The sequence below is a fragment of the Pristiophorus japonicus genome, chromosome 5 (genome assembly GCF_044704955.1).
Source record: "Pristiophorus japonicus isolate sPriJap1 chromosome 5, sPriJap1.hap1, whole genome shotgun sequence".
NCBI lineage: Eukaryota > Metazoa > Chordata > Chondrichthyes > Pristiophoridae > Pristiophorus > Pristiophorus japonicus.
In genome coordinates this window covers 59,420,533-59,440,104 of record NC_091981.1, presented here as the reverse complement: position 1 = coordinate 59,440,104, position 19,572 = coordinate 59,420,533, and the positions used below count along the sequence as shown (strand labels likewise).

General features: G+C 47.5%; 1 protein-coding gene across 5 annotated transcripts in view; it reads left to right on the top strand.

The window, feature by feature from the left end:
• The window catches only part of LOC139264358 (F-actin-uncapping protein LRRC16A-like), a 554,868-nt gene that overhangs the window by 342,471 nt on the left and 192,825 nt on the right, over nucleotides 1–19,572 (top strand). For all 5 annotated transcript variants that reach the window (XM_070880668.1, XM_070880667.1, XM_070880669.1 and 2 more), the window contains one exon: nucleotides 3,824–3,905. In XM_070880668.1, coding sequence (XP_070736769.1) covers nucleotides 3,824–3,905 — 82 coding nt within the window. The remainder of the gene's footprint in view (nucleotides 1–3,823; nucleotides 3,906–19,572) is intronic.

The window sequence follows — 19,572 nt, the reverse complement described above, 5'->3', positions numbered from 1 at the left end:
TTCCTCCCGACCCGACTCGATTCCCGCCTCCGGACCGGACCCGACCCGACTCCCGCTTCCGCCCCCCGACCCGACTCCCGCTCCCCCCCCGGAATGGATCCGACCTGACCTCCCTCCCCTCGACCTGACCTCCTTCTCCCTCCCCCCGACCCGAACCGAACCGACCTTCTCCACCACCACCCCCGACCCGACCCAACGTCACCTACCTGTAAATCTGGTGCTGGGGACGGGCCCTGCCTGAAGTCTCGGGCTTGGCCCATTCAGCCTCCCTCCCCCTTCTCCTTCCCCCCCTCCCCCCCCAATCACCTTCCCTCCCCCCCCAATCTCCTTCCCTCCCTCCCCAATCTCCTTCCCTCCCCCCCCAATCTCCTTCCTCCCCCCCAATCTCCTTCCCTCCCCCCCAATCTCCTTCCTTTCCCCCCCCATCTCCTCCCCCCCCATCTCCTTTCCCCCCCCATCTCCTTTCCCCCCCATCTCCTTTCCCCCCCATCTCCTTTCCCCCCCATCTCCTTTCCCCCCCCCATCTCCTTCCCCCCCATCTCCTTCCCCCCCCATCTCCTTCACCCCCATCTCCTTCACCCCCATCTCCTTCACCCCCCATCTCCTTTCCCCCCCATCTCCTTTCCCCCCCATCTCCTTTCCCCCCCATCTCCTTTCCCCCCATCTCCTTTCCCCCCCATCTCCTTTCCCCTCCATCTCCTTTCTCCCCCCATCTCCTTTCTCCCCCCATCTCCTTTCTCCCCCCAACTCCGTTCTCCCCTTCTCCCCTTTATCCCCTTCTCCCCCATCCCTCCCCCTTCTCCCCATCCCTCCCCCTTCTCCCCATCCCTCCCCCTTCTCCCAATCCCTCCCCCTTCTCCCAATCCCTCCCCCTTCTCCCCATCCCTCCCCCTTCTCCCCATCCCTCCCCCTTCTCCCCATCCCTCCCCCTTCTCCCCATCCCTCCCCCTTCTCCCCATCCCTCCCCCTTCTCCCCATCCCTCCCCCTTCTCCCCATCCCTCCCCCTTCTCCCCCATCCCTCCCCCTTCTCCCCCATCCCTCCCCCTTCTCCCCCATCCCTCCCCCTTCTCCCCCATCCCTCCCCCTTCTCCCCCATCCCTCCCCCTTCTCCCCCATCCCTCCCCCTTCTCCCCCATCCCTCCCCCTTCTCCCCCATCCCTCCCCCTTCTCCCCCATCCCTCCCCCTTCTCCCCCATCCCTCCCCCTTCTCCCCATCCCTCCCCCTTCTCCCCCATCCCTCCCCCTTCTCCCCCATCCCTCCCCCTTCTCCCCCATCCCTCCCCCTTCTCACCCATCCCTCCTCCTTCTCCCCCATCCCTCCCCCTTCTCCCCATCCCTCCTCCTTCTCCCCCATCCCTCCTCCTTCTCCCCATCCCTCCTCCTTCTCCCCCATCCCTCCCCCTTCTCCCCCATCCCTCCCCCTTCTCCCCCATCCCTCCCCCTTCTCCCCCATCCCTCCCCCTTCTCCCCCATCCCTCCCCCTTCTCCCCCATCCCTCCCCCTTCTCCCCATCCCTCCCCCTTCTCCCCATCCCTCCCCCTTCTCCCCCATCCCTCCCCCTTCTCCCCCATCCCTCCCCCTTCTCCCCCATCCCTCCCCCTTCTCCCCCATCCCTCCCCCTTCTCCCCAACCCTCCCCCTTCTCCCCATCCCTCCCCTTCTCCCCATCCCTCCCCCTTCTCCCCATCCCTCCCCCTTCTCCCCCATCCCTCCCCCTTCTCCCCATCCCTCCCCCTTCTCCCCATCCCTCCCCCTTCTCCCCATCCCTCCCCCTTCTCCCCATCCCTCCCCCTTCTCCCCATCCCTCCCCCTTCTCCCCATCCCTCCCCCTTCTCCCCATCCCTCCCCCTTCTCCCCATCCCTCCCCCTTCTCCCCATCCCTCCCCCTTCTCCCCATCCCTCCCCCTTCTCCCCATCCCTCCCCCTTCTCCCCATCCCTCCCCCTTCTCCCCATCCCTCCCCCTTCTCCCCATCCCTCCCCCTTCTCCCCATCCCTCCCCCTTCTCCCCATCCCTCCCCCTTCTCCCCATCCCTCCCCCTTCTCCCCATCCCTCCCCCTTCTCCCCATCCCTCCCCCTTCTCCCCATCCCTCCCCCTTCTCCCCATCCCTCCCCCTTCTCCCCATCCCTCCCCCTTCTCCCCATCCCTCCCCCTTCTCCCCATCCCTCCCCCTTCTCCCCATCCCTCCCCCTTCTCCCCATCCCTCCCCCTTCTCCCCATCCCTCCCCCTTCTCCCCATCCCTCCCCCTTCTCCCCATCCCTCCCCCTTCTCCCCATCCCTCCCCCTTCTCCCCATCCCTCCCCCTTCTCCCCATCCCTCCCCCTTCTCCCCATCCCTCCCCCTTCTCCCCATCCCTCCCCCTTCTCCCCATCCCTCCCCCTTCTCCCCATCCCTCCCCCTTCTCCCCATCCCTCCCCCTTCTCCCCATCCCTCCCCCTTCTCCCCATCCCTCCCCCTTCTCCCCATCCCTCCCCCTTCTCCCCATCCCTCCCCCTTCTCCCCATCCCTCCCCCTTCTCCCCATCCCTCCCCCTTCCCTTCCTCTGCTCCCCCCCTCTCCCTCTACCCCCCTCCTCCCCCTCCCCTCACTGTCAGAAACACAGACACTGACAGACAGAGAATGAGAGACACACAGACAGAGAGATAGAGACACTGACAGAGACACATTGAGGAGGGCATCCCAGCACACTGTTGGAGGGCTCCCGGTGCTGCAGTCGGTAAGTAGAAAATGTTATATTTATTGATTTAAAAATTTTTTTATTTCTAATTAATTTTTTTTGATTGATTTATTGGTTGATTTATTGATGTATTTATCATTTATTATCGATGATGGCTCTTTATTTGTAAAACTGAAGTGTTTAATGTTTGTAAACTTCCCTTTAAACCCCCCCCCCCCACCATTCCCTACGCCTGATTTGTAACCTATGCCTGATTTTCTAAAGTGTAGACAAAGTTTTTTCGAGCGTACAAAAATCTTCACTTACTCCATTCTAAGTTAGTTTGGAGTAAGTTTTCACTCACGAAACTTTGAAATCAGGCGTAAGTGGCCGGACACGCCCCCTTTTGGAAAAAAAAATTCTGTTCCAAAGTGAAACTGTTCTAACTGACTAGAACTGGAGCAAACTAAATGACGAGAATTCCGATTTCTAAGATACTCCGTTCTACACCAGTTGCTCCTAAAAATCAAGAGCAAATCATGTGGAAACTTGGGGCCCACGTTTCTACTTTACTGTGCTATTGAAATTGCTTTATTTGAATTATTTGATAATTTTTTTTTAAGCACAACAAATTGACCAAACTGTATTTGCATTTTATTTGAGAGAGAGAATGTGCTTCCCCTCTTTTGAAACTTAGCTAATGCACATGGTTGGATGAAAAACTTTATAGGGTTTACTCATCTCTCATTTCAGCAGATCTTTGTACAGTATTTGATCATTTTGTGGAAAGTACAGTGCAAAATGCCACTACGCTTAACTGCTTTTGTCGAATTGCAGTAGCCTTGAACATCGTTAACTGCAGTAAAAATGACTGTGCATTTCCAAACATCATTAGACTGCACATTACAAAAATTAAAAAGCATCTTTAGGAATTGTAAAATTTGCTTAAAATTGTCTACTAATTGAAAACCTCTTCCAGAAAAGGCGCAGTAAGTTTGCAAAGTGAATTATAAGAGATACGGTGACATTTTTTATTTCCCAGTAGTTGAACAGAGAAACATTCCTGTAATGCCTATTTTAATTGTTGGAAAAATCAGTAACCATTAAATTTCCACATGGTATCCCAGTTGCTCAATAAAACTAATTTCAAGCTTCTTTGTCTGCAGCTAAGGTCAGGTGGGGCTCAGATTTTGGAAGGCTGCATTGCAGAAGTTCATAACATTTCAAAACTGGATATTTCGGACAATGGTGAGAAGAATTACTTGCTTGATGTTTAAAATGAATCTCATCTTCAAAAGAACAGTAATAGGAATGCTGAGTTTAATATACCATGCCAGGAATCCATGAGTAAACCTTTTAGATGCTTCCATAAAACCATGTGAAATCTCAGTAGAACTTGCAGCAGGCATCATTCACACCCTGTGAAAACTTGTTTTCAAAGAAGCTGCTCTGGATATAGCACTTTCTGTTTGTATGTGTTAAACTAGATTTTTGGTTGAATGTATATATAAAAATTTGATGAACTCGGTTAACCCCTTCCTCCACTAGAGCTATAAAATATCTTATTTTAGAAAGAAAGACTTGCATTTATATAGTGCCATTTGTGACCACTGGACATCCCAAAGCACTTTACAGCCAATGAAGTACTTTTTGAAATACAGTCACTCTTGTAATGTAGGGAACGCAGCAGCCAATTTGCACATAGCAAGCTCCCAAACACAGCAATGTAATAATGACCAGATAATCCGCTTTATTGATGTTGATTGAGGGATAAATATTGGTCACGAGAGCGGGGATAATTCCCCTGCTCATCTTTGAAATAATGCCATGGGATCTTTTAAACCTGAGAGGTTTAATGTCTCACCTGAAAGACAACATGTCTGACAATGCAGCACTCCCTCAGTGTTACATTGGAGTGTCAGCCTAGATTTTTGTGCTCAAGTCTCTGGAGTGGGGTTTTAACCTATTACCATTGTCAGACTTTCACCTAAACTCCCACTTTCATCAAAGTTTTGATTTTTCTTGGTGGGGGAGGGGATGACACTAATGCTTAAATAATTACTGTACTTGACATTTAATACAATTCTGTGTTGATGTCAAGAGACAGGACAGTTGCAGCTCATTGCAGGATATTTGTGACTGCGCCATTAATGCCTTTTGAGTTTCTCTTCTTCAGCTTTTTGAGGGGGGCAGTGGTGAAGAGACCTGTTTACAGGCCTCTGCCAATACTCTTTGCTTAAACTTTTAAACAGTTGCTTTTTTGGGAATTTTTATTTTCTCCTGTCAAGAAATCTTCCCCCTCATAAAATGACCAAGATCGATACTACATGTAATTGCAGACACAAACCCAAGCTTGCATGACTAACACAGCATGTTGGAGCCTGAATGCTGCATGCCAGAGCAGATTCAGAAGTTCCTCCATGAAATATTGAAAGGAAAAAACTGTTCCAGATGGATGATATAGATAACTGCAAAGGTTTCAGTTTCACAATATTAGCACTTCTAAATATCCATTTTTTTCTCCCTTTCTTTCCCGAACCAAGGTAGAGGTTGGGGTTGTTGGTGACTCCTATTGGCTGTACAGTTCCACAAGCACCAGCAGTCCTTCACGTAGGTGGCCATTCTAGGGCAGTGAATGTTGGCAGGGGAGTCAATTGTATGAGACATCATAATTGAACCTAATCCTGTTTCCACCTGATACCCATGTATGCACAATTTCTAACAGGAACACTGCTTATTTTCCTTTCTGCTCCTTCTGTTCCTACTCCGGCAACACTGAGACCATTTGTAGTTTCCCAACCACTATCCTGACTACTTCAGGTCTCTGTAGAAATTGAACTTGGAATCCTTCCATTCTGTATAGCTCAATAACATTTCACATATTCCATGAGCTATTAAGGTTGTTTAGTATCAGCTTGGTTCGGTGAGTAGCACTCACCACCAAAGCAGAAGGTTGTATGTTCAAGCCCCAAACCAGGACTTCAGCACTTAATCTAGGCTGTAATATTCAGTGCAGTAACCAAAGAAATGCTGCAGTGTCACAGTTGCTGTTCTTTGTCAGAGGTGCCATATTTCAGATGAGCTGTTAGATCAAGGCTCTGTTTGCCTGTTCCAGTGGTTCAGCTGGATGTTAAAAGATTCCATTGCATTTTAGGAAGAGTAGGGAGTTGTCCTATTGTCCTGGCCAACATCACCAGAAACAGGTCATTCATTTCATTGCTGTTTGTGGGATTCAGCAAATTGGCTGTCGAATTGTAGAAAAAACAGTGGCTGTGAAATTCAGAGGTCTAGCTCCAGCTGTTGAAGCTGGTTTTGCTGAAAAAATAGCTTCCGTCTGCTTCCGATGCAGCCACCATTTTGGGACAGTCGTTAGCACTGTTGTTGCCTCCGCTCAGCACCAACATGTTGGCCCTGATTTTCCGGTCAGAGGCTTCTTTCAAACGAACGCCTCTGACCAGAGAATTTTTACAAATTTACCTGGTGGTCCCGGAGGAGCCTGGGATTCTGGTAGGGAGACTTTCTCTTCCCGCGCTACGGAGCGCCTCCCATCCTCCAGGTTCCAACGGTGTCTGCACAACCGATCAGGTAAAGTATTCCACAGCATTCTCATTAATAACAATGAGAACTCCGTATCTACGAGTTCTATTTGCTAGTAATGAGAAAAAACAAACACACTAAACACCATAATAAAAAATAAAAAATCACACCTCACATAATTAAAATTAATTGAAATTAAAGTTAATAAATGTCTTAGGAAAAAAATATCTTTCTAATTTTTTTAAAGTTTTGTAATTAGGGTTAAAAATAAACTTACCTTGGTGGGCAGGGTTTTTAACAATAAATGTGTTTCTCAAGTTTTATTTGTATGTTTTAAAATCCTTACGCTGGTAAAAGTAGACTATGTGCCTGCTTTTACCAGGCGCAAGAGTTTTCAGGACATTCGCTGGGCAAGAGATGGGTAAATCCTGCAATCTTGCCCATGTGAATGTCTTGGCTGTTGGGATATGGAGGATCTGTCAAGCCAGAGCTTAACAGATTAGAAAAGCCGTTTTTCGCTGCATGCTCATCACGAGCCGAAAACCGGCTTTTGCGATGCTTTCCAGGAAATCGAAGGAAGGAGGCAAATATCTGGCTGGGATATCTGGGATCGAATCATCTGCCTGCAGTGCCAGTGAACACAACCCTAAATACCCTTTCAATATTTGTCCCATACCTTATCTTCCCTCTGTTACTGACCATCACAGTGTCCTCTTGGCCACAATGCTGAAATAAAAGCCACTACAAAGCAAACTTTCCAATCCAACTTTATCCATATAGGCATCCAATATTACATCAAAAAATCAAATCATCACCCTTGTGCCTTCCCTTAGTGAGTGTCTTGCATCTGCCTTTGCCTATCCTAGTGATATTACACAGAGCTAGCCCAATGGCTGCATCATGGCTAGTAGAAGGCTGCTGACTTTCAGTGGAGGAGACTGCAGATGGACGTGCAGGGTGACCTCGAGGAGCTGGTAGTGTGAAATCCAGCGATGGTGTTTCTTCTTCTTCTTCACTCTCCTCTCCTACTTCCTGGTGAACCACTGGCTAGGCAGGCTAGATTTCTTGTGTCTGAAAGGAGGAAGCACAAAGGTACGGTTGTGGTGAGGTGAGGCGGGAAACAAGAGGTGCATGCTTACACCATGTGCTGCTTGTACATCAGAAGAGATTGTGGGATGAGGGGGAACTGGGATATGAGAAGGAGGATGACATTTGAGGATATCAGCATCTTGCATTATTTCAACACCGCTGCTCGCCAAGGGCTCAGCCATGTCCATGCCAGGAATGGCCAGCACTGTCTCCTCCAAGGGGGGGTGAGGTGAAGCTAGGTGTGCCTCATGTTTGGTAGAGATTGTTGATAGGTAAGTGATGAGGTGGCCGTGCATTGAGCAGTGTGTGAGACTATTGGTGTAGTTGGTAGGAGACAGCTTTTGAAGATGCATTCACTGACCTTGACCAGTCGGCTGAGGTCCTGAAACTACTTTGGGCACTGAAGTCAGGTCTTGGGGGCGACACTGCTGACAAGTGATGGCTTCGGCGATCTGGCCCCACATCCTTCTTCCTGCAGGGCCTCTCTTCCAATGTTGACACCCTGTACAAAGCTCGAGTGCTGCATCCAAGACCCAGGGTGCCCTTTCCCTGACCTGGCCATTTATGTTTGTGCTGAAACACTTGTAGCATTTTGTATATGCAGAAAGAGATATTTCACAACTCTCAAGAAAAATATATTCCAGTAAGGAGGAAAGGGTGCAAGAGAAAAGAAAGCCATCCGTGGCTAACTGAAGAAATAAAGGATGGTATCCGATTAAAAACAAGGACATACAAAGTGGCCAAAACTAGTCGGAGGACAGAGGATTTGGAAGCTTTTAAAAGCCAGCAAAGAATGACTAAAAAAAAGATTAAGAAAGGGAAGATAGACTATGAAAGTAAACTAGTACAAAATATAAAAACAGATAGCAAGAGTTTCTATAGGTAAATAAAAAGAAAAAGAGTGGCTAAAGTAAATGTTGGTCTCTTAGAGGACGAGACTGGGAAATTAGTAATGGGGAACATGGAGATGGCAGAAACTCTAAACAAGTATTTTGTATCAGGTTTTACGGTAGAGGACACTTAACAATATTTCAACAGTGGATAGTCAAGGGGCTATAGGGGGGGAGGAACTTAACACAATCACAATCACTAAGGAGGTGGTACTCAGTAAGATAATGGGACAAAAGGCAGATAAATCCCCAGGATCTAATGGCTTGCATCCTAGAGTCTTAAGAGAAGTAGCAGCAGGGATTGTGGATGCTTTGGTTGTAATTTACCAAAATTCCATGGATTCTGGGGAGGTCCCAGCAGATTGAAAAACTGCAAATGTAACGCCCCGATTCAAAAAAGGAGGCAGACAAAAAGCAGGCCAGTTAGCCTAACATCTGTGGTTGGGAAAATGTTGGAGTCCATTATTAAAGAAGCAGTAGCAGGACATTTGGAAAAGCAAAATTTGGTCAGGCAAAGTCAGCATGGATTTATGAAGGGGAAGTCATGTTTGACAAATTTGCTTTTTTTTTGAGGATGTTAACGAACAGGGTGGATAAAGGGGAACCAGTGGATGTGGTGTATTTGGACTTCCAGAAGGCATTTGACAAGGTGCCACACAAAAGGTTGCTGCACAAGATAAAAGTTCACTGGGTTGGGGGTAATATATTAGCATGGATAGAAGGTTGGCTTATAAACAGAAAACAGAGAGTCGGGATAAATGGTTCATTCTCTGGTTGGCAATCAGTAACGAGTGGGGTGCCGCAGGGATCAGTGCTGGGACCCCAACTATTTACAATCTATATTAACGACTTGGAAGAGGGGACTGAGTGTAACGTAGCCAAGTTTGCTGACGATACAAAGATGGGAGGAAGGGCAATGTGTGAGGAGGACATAAAGAGGCTGCAGGAGGACATAGACAGGCTAAGTGAGGGGGCAAGAATTTGGCAGATTGAGTATAATGTTGGAAAGTGCGAGGTCATGCACTTTGGCAGAAAAAAATCAAAGAGCAAGTTATTATTTAAATGGAGAAAAATTGCAAAGTGCTGCAGTACAGCGGGACCTGAGGGTACTTGTGCATGAAACACAAAAGGATAATGTTATGTATTTAACCTCTTGCAACGTGTATTACACTATCACCAGAGGGCCTACCTGTTGGAGTCCCAAGGGATCCCAGCATCCCTTAGGAGCATGTTATATCAGCAGGCCACTCACGAGGTACCTGCACTGTGGAATCTTATTAAAGGAGCTAAGGTCACACTTGCTTATTGTACATAGTACTCATTTTCGTCCTTTATTGTGAATGGATCAGTTGGCGACGAGGTAACGAACAACTGCACGAAAATGCAAAGAACAGTTGGTATCCTGGAGAAGTTCTCAGAAGGGGACAATTGGGAGGCCTTCATGGAAAGACGCGACCAATACTTTGTGGCCAACGAGCTGGAAGGGGACGAGAACGCTGTCAAATGAAGGGTGATCCTCCTAACTGTCTGTGGGGCAACAACCTATAGCCTAATGAAGAATCTCCTAGCTCTGGCAAAACTAACAGCTAAGTCCTATGAAGAATTGTGTACGCTGGTCCGGGAGCACCTAAATCCTAAGGAAAGCGTTTTGATGGCGAGGTATCGGTTCTACACGTGTCAACGGTCGGAGGGCCAGGACGTGGCAAGTTATGTCACCGAACTAAGGCGCCTCGCAGGACATTGTGAATTTGAGGGATTCCAAGAACACATGCTCAGAGACTTTTTTGTACTGGGCATTGGCCATGAGGTAATCCTTCGCAAACTGTTGACTGTTGAAACTCCAAAGCCATAACGATAGCCCAGGCATTTATGTCCACCAGCGACAACACCAAGCAGATTTCGCAGAGTAAAGAAGTTTCGGCCAGTACTGTGCACAAAGTAACATCGTTTTCGAGCAGGAATATACATGGCAGAACGTACACGCTGGCTGCTGCTGCACAACCTCAGATAACCCAGAGTCCGCCATCAATCATTAATGCAAGGCAGTTAACACCTTGTTGGTGCTGTAGAGGTGATCATCGGCCCCATCAATGCTGCTTCAAGCACTACGCGTGCAACAGTTGCAGAACAAATGGGACACCTCCAGCAAATGTGCAGGCGAGCTGAAAACCCTGCAAACCACCACGTTGCAGAGGAAAATCGATTCCCCTGGATCAGGCTGAATTGGAGTCTCGTACCGAGGAAGCAGAAGTGTACCGGGTACACACATTCACCACGAAATGTCTATCAATAATGTTGAAAGTTGAACTGAACGGTATTCCATGGAACTGGACACGGGTGTGAATCAGTCCATAATGAGTAAAAAGGCCTTCGACAGGCTGTGGGGCAACAAGGCACACAGGCCCAAGCTCAGCCCCATTCACACCAATCAAGGAACTGATCACTGTAATTGGCAGTGCAGAAGTCAAAGTCTCCTATGATTGAGCAGTACACAAACTCCCACTGTGGATTGTGCAATGGAATGGCCCCACATTGCTAGGCAGAAGCTGGCTAGGAAAAATCCGCTGGAACTGGGACGACATCTGAGCGCTTTCGTCCGTCGACGATGCCTCGTGCCCAGGTTCTGAGCAGGTTTCCATCGTTGTTCGAGACAGGCATTGGAAGCTTCTCAGGGGCGAAAGTGCAGATCCGTTTGGTTCCTGGTACAAGACCCATCCATCACAAGGCACGGGTGGTATCGTATATGATGCGTGAGAAAGTGGAAATTGAGTTGGACAGGCTGCAGCGAGAAGGCATCATCGCGCTGGTGGAATTCAACGAGTGAGCCAGTCCAATTGTCCCGGTACTTAAAGAGGACGGCACAGTCAGAGTTTGTGGGAACTATAACCGTTTTTCGCTACAGGACCAGTACCCGCTACCCAAGACAGACGACCTATTTGCGACCCTGGCTGGAGGAAAGACGTTCCAAGCTGGACCTGACCTCGGCCTACACGATGCAGGAGCTGGAGGAGTCTTCGAAAGGCCTCACCTGCATCAACACGTACAAAGGTCTGTTCATCTATAACAGATGCCCGTTCGGGATTCGGTCGGTCGCGGCAATCTTCCAACAGAACATGGAGAGCCTGCTAAAGTCGGTTCCTCACACCGTGGTTTTCCAGGACGACATACTGGTTACAGGTCGGGACACCATTGAGCACGTGAAGAATCTGGAAGAGGTTCTTAGTCAGTTGGATCGCGTGGGACTGAGGTTGAAACGCTCAAAGTGTGTTTTCCTGGCACAGGAGGTCGAGTTCTTGGGAAGAAGAATCACGGCAGACAGCATCAGATCCACCGACGCCAAGACAGAGCCCATCAAGAACACGCCGAGACCACAGAACGTGACGGAGCTGCGGTCGTTACTGGGACTCCTTAACTATTTCGGCAAATTCCTACCTGGATTAAGTACCCTGCTAGAACTCCTACATGCACTACTGCGCAAGGGAGATAACTGGGTATGGGGGAATTCACAAGAGGCTGCCTTTAAGAAAACCAGGAATCTGTTGTGTTCAAACAAACTGCTTGTCTTGTATAACCTTGTAAACGATTTGTGCTAGCTTGCGATGCGTCGTCATACGGGGTCGGGTGTGTTACAACAGGCTAACGAATCTGGGATTTTGTAACTGGTCGCTTATGCGTCCAGGAGTTTGTCCAAGGCCGAAAGGACCTACAGCATGATTGAAAAAGAGGCTCTGACGTGCGTTTACGGGGTAAAGAAAATGCACCAGTACTTATTTGGCCCCAAGTTTGAGCTTGAAACTGACCACAGGCCACTCATAATCCCTTTGCTCTCAGAGAACAGCGATAACACCAATGCCTCTGCCCGCATTCAAAGATGGGCGCTCACGCTGTCGGCATACAACTATGTAATCTGCCACAGACCAGGCACAGAGGACTGCGCTGATGCTCTCAGTCAGCTGCCATTGCCCACCACGAGGTGGAAATGGCACAGCCTGCAGACTTGCTCATGGTAATGGATGCATTCAAAAACGAAAAGTCCCCCGTTACGGCCCACCAAATCAGGAGCTGGACCAGTCAGGATCCATTACTATCCTTAGTAAAAAAAAACTGTGTCCTCCATGGGAGCTGGTCCAGCATTCCAGCGGAGATGCAGGAGGCAATTAAGCCGTCCCACAAGCGCAAAGACGAAATAAACCTGCAGGCAGACTGTCTGTTATGGGGCAATCGCATGGTCTTGCCCAAGAAAGGCAGAGATACGTTCATTTGTGAACTGCACAGCATCCACCCAGGCATTGTAATGATGAAAGCCATAGCTAGATCCCATGTGTGGTGGCGGCCCAGCATCGACTCAGATTTAGAGTCATGCGTGCGCCAGTGCAACACTTTCTCTCAGCTGAGCAATGCACCCAGAGAGGCACCGCAAAGTTTGTGGTCGTGGCCCTCCAAACCGTGGACAAGGAGCTATGTGGACTATGCAAGCCCATTTCTAGGTAAAATGTTCTTGGTTGTCATGGATGCTTACTCAAAATGGATTGAATGTGCAATAATGTGTGTAAGCACGTCCACGGCCACTATTGAAAGTCTACGAGCCATGTTTGCCATGCATGGCCTGCCTGATGTCCTAGTCAGCGGCAATTGGTCGTGTTTCACCAGTGCTGAATTCAAGGAATTCATGACCTGCAATGGGATGAAGCACGTCACATCTGCCCCGTTCAAACCCGCATCCAACGGCCAGGCAGAACGGGCAGTTCAGACCATCAAGCAAAGCTTGAAATGCGTGTCGGAAGGCTCCCTGCAGACCCGACTATCCCAAGTGCTGCTCAGCTACCGCACCAGACCCCACTCACTCACCGGAGTTCCCCCAGCCGAGCTGCTCATGAAAAGGGTGCTCAAAACAAGGCTCTCTCTTGTCCATCCTGATCTCCATGATCACATGGAGGGCAGACAGCATCAACAAAGTGTGTACCATGACCGCGCAAATTTGTCACGCGATATTGAGGTCAAGGACCCTGTGTTTTATTCAATTATGGACATGGTCCCAAATGGTTTGCTGGGACGGTCATAGCCAAAGAGGGAAGTAGGATGTTTCAGCTCAAATTGGCTAATGGACTATTGTGCATAAAATATTTGGACCAAACCAAATTGCAGTTCACCAACAGCTATGAACAACCTGAAGAAGACACCACCAACTTTGACCCTCCAACACACACACAAGTGGCAATTGACATCATGGTTAACCACGAAGCCGAACTCACCATCCCCAGCAGCCCGGCAAGGTCGGCTGCCCAGCAGCCCAGTGAAGAACTAACCAACTCACCCACAACCTTTGCATTATCCGCATTTATACCGAGACGATCGACAAGAGAGCGAAAAGCCCCAGATCGTCTCACTTTGTAAATAAGTGTACTATTGACTTTACGGGGGAGTGATGTTATGTATTTAACCCCTTGCAACCTGTATTACCCTACCACCAGAGGGCCTACCTGTTGGAGTCCTAAGGGATCCCAGCATCCCTTGGGAGCACGGTATAGAAGCAGGTACCCGAACTCTGGAATCTTATTAAAGGAACTAAGGTCACACTTGCTCATTGTACACAGTACTCATTTTCATCCTTTATTGTGAACGCATCAGATAGAATGGAGGTAGAGCAAGTGATCTGGAAGGCCAATGGAATCTTGGCCTTTATTACAAAGAGGATGGAGTATAAAAGCAGGAAAGTGTTGTTACAGCTGTACAGGGTATTGGTGAGGCCACACCTGGAATACTGCGTGCAGTTTTGGTTTCCATAATTACGAAAGGATAAACTTGCTGTGGAGGCAGTTCAGCGAAGGTTCACTAGCTTGATCCCGGGGATGAGGGGGTTGACATGAGGAAAGGTTGAGTAGGTTGGGCCTCTACTCATTGGAATTCAGAAGAATGAGAGGTGATCTTATCGAAACGTATAAGATTATGAGGGGGCTTGACAAGGTGGATGCAGAGAGGATGTTTCCACTGGTGGGGGATACTAGAACTAGAGGGCATCATCTTAGAATAAGGGGCCGCCCATTTAGAACTGAGATGAGGAGAAATTTCTTCTCTGAGGGTTGTGAATCTGGAATTTGCTGCCTCAGAGAGCTGTGGAAACTGGGACATTAAATAAACTTAAGACAGAAATAAACAGTTTCTTAAACGATAAGGGGATAAGGGATTATGGGGAGTGGGCAGGGAAGTGGAGCTTAGTCCATGATCAGATCAGCCATGATCTTATTGAATGGCGGAACAGGCTCGAGGGGCCTTATGGCCTACTCCTGTTCCTATTTCTTATGTTCTTAAATCAGTTCAGCTTTCAGAGCTGCCGACTGCCCAGTTTTGTGAATGATTTTTGATTTTTAATTATTTTTTCACCTTTAAGGACTAGATGCTGCTTTGAAAACGAACAGCCTAGCATTAAGGAAAGGCAACCTCGCTCCAGCGTCGCTAACTTGGGCACTCTGCTGAGCGCACAGCCTGTCAGCAGCAACGATAGTCACTAGGCTGAGCGCTACAATCATTTAAATTAGCAAGCAGCACCAAATTGATGTGCTGCCTGCACTTTTTGTACGGGCACAGGCATATCTTGTATCGTAGTGCCTGCGCATGTTTTCTTACCAGTGACACTATTTCAAAAGTAATTCAATGGCTATAAATCATTTTGGGAGATCAAGGATTTATAAGGCAATGTATATATTTGTTTTTTAAGGGAGAAAAATATCAGTTGATTTCAAAATGATTTCGTGTTAGGATTATACCTGCAGCATGATTTTTCTCACTCTGCTTCAGAACTGGGTAATGTGGAAACAACAAAATTTGAAGCTTTTTTTAATGGTAAAGATGAAAGCATTCATTCAAAAACTATGCAGTTTAGAAACTAAATTCTCAGGTGCCCTGGTTCTGAGGCTGAATTCCAGACATTGGGGCAGGTAATGGGACAAGATCCGTATTTAAAGCTGAATTAAGTGATGCATTTCAGTGCAATTTTGGTTTGTCGCCTAATTGTCCCAGTCCAGCAGTGGCATAGGAAGGTTCTGTAAGCTCGGTGCAAGAGCCTAATAATTCATTGCTTCACTGAGTTGCCACTGATGAACCCAATTTCGAAAGTACAATAAAGTAACAGGCTGTAAAGAGCAAGCCAGCATAGAGACAGCAGGTCTTACTGACAGCGGCAACATGTCCTCTGGCTTCCAGCATGGTGAGTGAGTCAATCCTTCCCCTTTACATAGAAACATAGAAAATAGGTGCAGGAGTAGGCCATTCGGCCCTTCGAGCCTGCACCACTATTCAATAAGATCATGGCTGATCATTCACCTCAGTACCCCTTTCCTGCTTTCTCTCTAAACCCCTTGATCCCTTTAGCCATAAGGGCCATATCTAACTCCCTCTTGAATATATCCAATGAACTGGCATCAACAACTCTCTGTGGTAGGGAATTCCACAAGTTAACAACTCTCTGAGTGAAGAAGTTTCACCTCATCTCAGTTCTACATGGCTTACCCCTTATCCTTAGACTGTGTCCCCTGATTCTGGACTTCCCCAACATCGGGAACATTCTTCCTGCATCTAACTTGTCCCGTCCCGTTAGAATTTTATGTTCCTATGAGATCCCCTCTCATCCTACTAAACTCCAGTGAATACAGACCCTGTCGATCCAGTCTCTCCTCACATGTCAGTCCTGCCTTTCCGGGAATCAGTCTGGTGAACCTTCGCTGCACTCCCTCAATAGCAAGAACATCCTTTACAGGTCAGGAAGACAGTTTGGCATTTACTGCCCTATGCAGCCCTTCCACAGACATTGGGGAAGGTAATGGGACAATATCCATATTTGAACATTACAGTTTTAAAACAACTCCATTTGTGCAGATGCTTTTATGTTGCTGTGGGATCTTCCTATCGATATCAACAGGATGATGTTCAGCACCCAGGATCTGTGCTGATATTGTTAAATGACCACATAAGACATTTCCACAGCAGAAATGAGCTATAAATGATTTGTTAGCAAATCTGTCAGTGTCTGGCAACTCTATTTAAATGCCCACATTGTGTCATTTTAGAGCTTTTGTATTAAAAGTATTTGCTAGTGGTAGGATTTGTAAGGATCAGCAGCATATTAACTAGTTGCACGTAGGATATCTCAAGAAAGCTGAGGGAGGTTACTGCTGAAATAGCAGAGGCACTGTCATCATTTTCAAAATTCTTAGCAAATAAGAATTGTGCCAAAGGACTGGAGGGTGGTGAATATTGCATTCCAGTATGAAAAATGGATTGATAAACCAAGTAAGTGTAGACCAGTTAGCCTGATATCAGTAGTATAGAAATTGCAAGAAAACATAAACATTTATGAACATTTAGTAAGTTATGAGCTCATCTGCTTAGTCAATGGAGATGTATAATGGGTAGTCATGTTTGAGAAAATTAATTAAGTTGTTTGATAAAGGCATTTCAGTACATATTGTGTATTTAGACTTCCATGAAGTATTTGATAAAGGGTCCACATAAGGTACATGATGAAGATTAAAGCCCATGTATAGAAGGAAAAGTAGCAGCATGTATAGAGGGATGGCTGAAGGATAGAAAGTAGAGAGTAAAATCAAATGATGTCTCTCTGATTATCAAGATAAAGCCCACGATGTTCAACAACAACTTGCATTTATATAGCACCTTTCACATAGTATAACCTTCCAAGGTGATTCACAGGAGATTTATCAGACAAAAATTTGATATCAAGCCACATAAGGAGATATTAGGACAGGTGACCAAAGATCAAAGAAGTAGGTATGTTAGTATTAGGCAGTCCCTCGGATCAAGGATGACCCAAGGTATAAGGCAAGGTAAGTAGGTATAAGGAGTGTCTTAAAGGTGGAAAGGTTTAGGAAGGGGATTCCAGAGTTTAGGACCTAGACGGCTGAAAGCACAGCCATCAATGGTGGGGTGAAGGACATTAGAGAAGCGCAAGAAGCCAAAATTGGAGTAATGCACAGTTGTCGTGGAATTGTAGACAGACAGACTTGGATTTATAAAGCGCCTTTCATGACCACCAGACATCTCAAAATGCTTTATAGCCAATGAAATACTTTTAGAGTTTAGTCACTGTTGTAATGTAGGAAACAAGGCAGCCAATTTGAATAAGCAAGCTCCCACAAACAGCAATGTGGTAATGACCAGATAATCTGTTTTTGTTATGTTGATTGAGGGATAAATATTTACCAGGACACTGGGGATAACTCCCCTGCTCTTCTGCGAAATAGTGTCATGGGATCTATTACGTCCACTTGAGAGAGCAGACGGGGGCTCGGTTTAACTTCTCATCCAAAAGATGGCACCTCTGACAGTGCAGCGCTCCCTCAGCACTGCACTGGAGTGTCAGCTTAGATTTATTTTTTTGTGCTCAAGTCCCTGGAGTGGAACTTGAATCCACAATCTTCTGACTCAGACGAGGGTGCTACCCACTGAGCCACAGCTGATACTCTCGGCTTGAGGAGGTTACAAAGCTGGGGAGGGCGAGGCCATGGAGAGATTTGAACACGAGGATGAGAACTTTAAATCCAAGGCATTGCTAAACCGCAAGCAAATGTATGTCAGCAAGCATTGAGTGATAAACGAATAAGACTTGGTGCCATTTAGGATACGGGCAGCAGAGTTTTTGAATGAGCTCAAGTTTACGGAGAGTGGAAGATTGGAAGTTGGCCAGGAAAGCATTGAAATAGTCGAGGCTGGAGGTAACAAAGGCACGGATGAGGGTTTCAGCAGCAGATGGGTTGAGGTACTGGTTGAGATGGGAGCGATATTACGGTGATAGAAATAGACGGTCTTGGTGATCGCGATGATATGGGGTTGGAGGCTCAGCTCAGTATCAAATAGGGTGCTGAGGTTTGAACAGTCTGGTTTAGCCTCGGGCAGTGGCTGCATCCTTGAGGATCCATATTGCGAGCACTCTTATATAGTTAAACACTTTGTTGACGATAAGAAAACAGGGGACTAGCAAAACACTGAGGAAAGCATAGACCAGTCTGGGGAACAGGCAGATATATGGCAAATGCATTTCAACTCATAAATTTAAAGTACAGGTACTGTGTCGAGAATCCGGAAGCCTCGGGACCGAGGCCGCTTTGTATTTCCGGACTTCGGAACGTCTTTCCCACGTCGCGAGTCTGGAAATGCCTGGGCCAAGGTGGTGGTGGGGGGGGCGGTTCTGGATTCCGAAACATTTTCAGGATTCCGGACGACCTCGCCACGGATTGTCCTGGTGTCCGGATTCTGGAACAGTACGGATTCCGGAACTCCGGATTCTCGACGCTGTACCTGTATTACATTTTGGGAAAAAGAACAGAGAATTGAAATGTAACCAAAATAGTAAAATTCTAACTGGAATGGAAGAATACTCTGGGTGCAGATGGACAGATCTTTAAAAGCAGTTTTTCAGGAGAGCTGATTCATTCTGAGCTTTACATAAAGGGATATTGAATACAAAGACAAGGAGGTGGTGGTGATGAATTTGTACAAGACTGTGGACTGGATTTTCAGCTTTTTCTGTTTTTGCCTATTTCGAGGTGGAGCGAAAAATCTAGCACCGGGATAATGTTAGCGCCAGAGTGACGAACTTTTGCCGAATGAAAGTTCACAAGGAGTGTTAACGTTAACTCCGACATTGCACCACAAACTTTGTGCGCCAGAGCTGAAAGTTCCGGCGTTGACGCAATCTGCCGTTTTGCGCACGGGCTTTTTATTCCCCACTATTCCACCTTCTGGTCTCCTGTCGCAAATGCTAATGCAGGGCACGGCATGGGTTCCTCGCCAGGCTCCTCTTCCTCATCTTTCTCCTGAGGTGGTCCTGCAATCCCCATTGGCAATTCCTGTCCTTTTATGATGGCTAAGTTGTGTAGCATGCAGCACACCACAATGAACTCAGAGACCTGCTGAAGGGAGTATTGCAGGTTGCCTCCAGAGTGGTTCAGGCATCGGAAGTGCTGCTTAAGCACTCCAATTATCTGTTTGACGATGTTATGTGTGGCTACATGGCTCTCATTATAGTGATGATCAGCTTCTGTCTCACTGTTCCGGAGGGGGATCATGAGCCAGGTAGCGAGGTAGTAACCTTTGTCCGCGAGCATCCACCTCTGGCCTTGTGGTTGATGCTGGAACATGCGTGCGACACTTTTCTCCACAAGGTGAAAGCATCATGGATGCTCCCTGGATATTGGGCATTGACTGCCATGATGCGCTGAGTATGGTCACAGACGATCTGTACATTCAGGGAGTGGAAACCCTTTTGGTTTTGGAAAACCTCTGGATTCTGTAAAGGTGCTCGCAGGGCGATGTGCGTATAGTCAACGGCACCCTGAACCTCGGGGAAGCCAGAAATTTGTCCAAAACCTATAGCCCTCTCATTT